At 46.4% G+C, this 2,506-nt stretch overlaps 1 protein-coding gene across 1 annotated transcript in view; it reads left to right on the plus strand.

Annotated features, from left to right (window-relative positions):
• CPLX4 (complexin 4) overlaps nt 1-2,506 on the plus strand; it is a 27,442-nt gene extending 24,936 nt beyond the window's left edge. Inside the window, exon 3 of the mRNA XM_007935503.2 lies at nt 2,279-2,506. Within this exon, the coding sequence (XP_007933694.1) occupies nt 2,279-2,506 (228 nt within the window). The remainder of the gene's footprint in view (nt 1-2,278) is intronic.

The raw sequence follows: 2,506 nt of genomic DNA on the forward strand, positions 1-2,506 counted from the left end.
ACACAAGTTGTTGTTCAATGACATTGGTTACATTCTTCACAGTGTGTGAACATTCTCATTGTTCCTCTTCTGGTTGGTCTGTTCCCATTAATTTAGTTTCCCTGACCCCTTCCATTCTCACCTTTGTTTTAAAGCAATTGTTGGCCCTTGGGTTCAGATTGGTGACTTTCTAGAGGAGCACAGTTCTTAGGGGAGATTGTTTTCTGAGCCAATTTGCTATTTAGCTACATTTTTACATATTTAGCTACAAGGTGACTTCAGCAGTTAGTTTCAGTTCAAGGTTTGGAGAGTATCTGGGGACAGTAGTCTCAGGGAGTCCTCCAGTCTCAAATAGTCTAGTAGGTCTGGTTTGTTTTTGTTTCATATTGTAGCAATTTGAGGTTCTGTTCTACATTCTTCTCCCATTGAATTAGAGTCCATCTATTCTGGCCTTGATTAGTGGAAACTCCTCTTTCAACTGATCAACTGGTTATATAATGGAAGGTGATTGCATTGCATTACATTAGATTACATTATGGAACAGAAGCTAGTTTATTTGGCCGAACCACTGGGAACCATAGCCCAACCAAGTTAACACCTAAAACTAACCACCCCAGCAGATGTGCTGCCTTTACGTGAGCTAAGATCCACCAGGCTGAAGTCCTCCTCCCCTGCAAGAATGCCCAGAGGATGGACAGCAGGAGAAGCCACCACTCAAAACCAGAACCAAACTCACTACCACGGAATCGATTCTGGCTCATAGTGACCCCATTGGGTCTCCAAGGCTGTAAATCTTTAGTGAAGCAGACTGCCTCATCTTTCTTCCGCAGAGCAGCTGGAGGGTTTGAACCACTGACCTTTTGGTTAGCAGCCATGTGCCTTAACCACTACTTCACCAGAGCAGTGAATCCTCTGAGGCCAGTGCTAGGGGAGGTAAATAAGAAATAAATAGACATGGAACACTGGCTGGGAGCCCCTGCGGGTTAACTAGCTAATTAATCCCCACACAGTTTGACGAGGAACTAATTAATCTGCTAAGGACTTGGAAGGTCTGAGGCCCTAGCCAAGTGCCGGAAAAGCTTTGCTTATCTCCAGGGTTGATACAGAGAGCGGTTCCTCTGGAAGTCTTCAGGAAGCACCCATGTGAGGACCAGCCTTGTGAAGGATTTGTCTCCTGTGCTCAGATACCTGCCTCTCGTGCTAGTTCCAGAGCCAGGCTCAACCGTCACTCTGCCCAGGGACTCAAATAAGAGCTCTGGGTAAAGGCTGTTGGCGTCCAGGTTCCCCAGGATCAGCTAGGGAAGTAGGGAGCCAGCAGTGTTAGCATTGGAAAGGACCTTGGAGATTTGGCCCCACCATCCCCTGTTACAGATGGACAAACGCATTGACAAATTACTGCTTGCACCTAGAGACAATCCACATGAACTTCCGAGTGCATCTACTCAGCGCCGGGCAGGGGGATTCGCATCTCCCTTTAGGTGTTGGCTTTATCTCCACCTGGGAAATGAGCAGGTCCCGAAATCTTTGTAAAGTCAAATCAGGTTGGTCTGAAAAAGATTTAGATGGTGATTTATCTTTATGTGATTTTCCTTGAGCTTTGCTGAGAAATTCCAGGCCAGCATGAAGAATGCATTAAGGTAGGTCCTAATATTTGCCTTCTTGGACACCCTGGGTGGTGCAGTTAACACACTTGGCTGTTCACTGAAAGGTTGGAAGGTTGTGTCCACCCAAGATGTGTCTCAGAAGGAAGGCCTAATGCTCTGCTTCCAAATAATCCGCCCTTGAAACCCTGCGGAGCGCAGGTCTACCCTGACACACGTGGGGTCGCCATGAGTCGGCCTTGACTCAATGGCACCCAATCTAACATCTGCTTATGCCTTTTCTGTCATCAGCTTTTCCGGCACAATTTTTAATCTTCTGTGGTCCTTGAACCCAGTTTGCCTCATGTTACAACTTGACCTCAGAAAATTCCCAGACAGCTGCCATCTGGGAATTTCAACGCTCATCTCCTTTCCCAGAGGGCCTTTTCCTTTAGATTCCTCTCATTTGTTAGGAAACAAAAGGCTCTGTAACAGGCAGTAGGATGTTCTGGGCATGTATGCCACACGCTTTGGTGACAGTATCACTAGCAAGGAAGGCTGGACCATTAGCATGCCGAGCAATGAACAATGATTACTTTAACAAACTTTCTTAAGCATTCATCGTGTGCCCACCTCCGCTCCAGGTCCTAAGGGGGTGAAGTACATTCTGTCTGTGTACCTCAGAGTTATTTCTCAACTCTGTATTTCTTCTCTCATAGAGTGAAATGGATGAGAACCAAATCCAGATGGCTGGAGATGATGTGGATTTGCCCGAAGATCTCCGGAAGATGGTAGATGAAGATCAAGAAGAGGAAGAAGATAAAGATTCTATTCTCGGGCAGCTGCAGAACCTCCAGAACATGGACTTGGACACCATCAAAGAGAAAGCCCAGGCCACCTTCACAGAAATCAAGCAGACAGCAGAGCAGAAGTGTTCTGTGATGTGA

Source organism: Orycteropus afer, unplaced genomic scaffold (genome assembly GCF_000298275.1).
Source record: "Orycteropus afer afer isolate SDZICR_OR568_19922 unplaced genomic scaffold, OryAfe1.0 scaffold00029, whole genome shotgun sequence".
NCBI lineage: Eukaryota > Metazoa > Chordata > Mammalia > Tubulidentata > Orycteropodidae > Orycteropus > Orycteropus afer.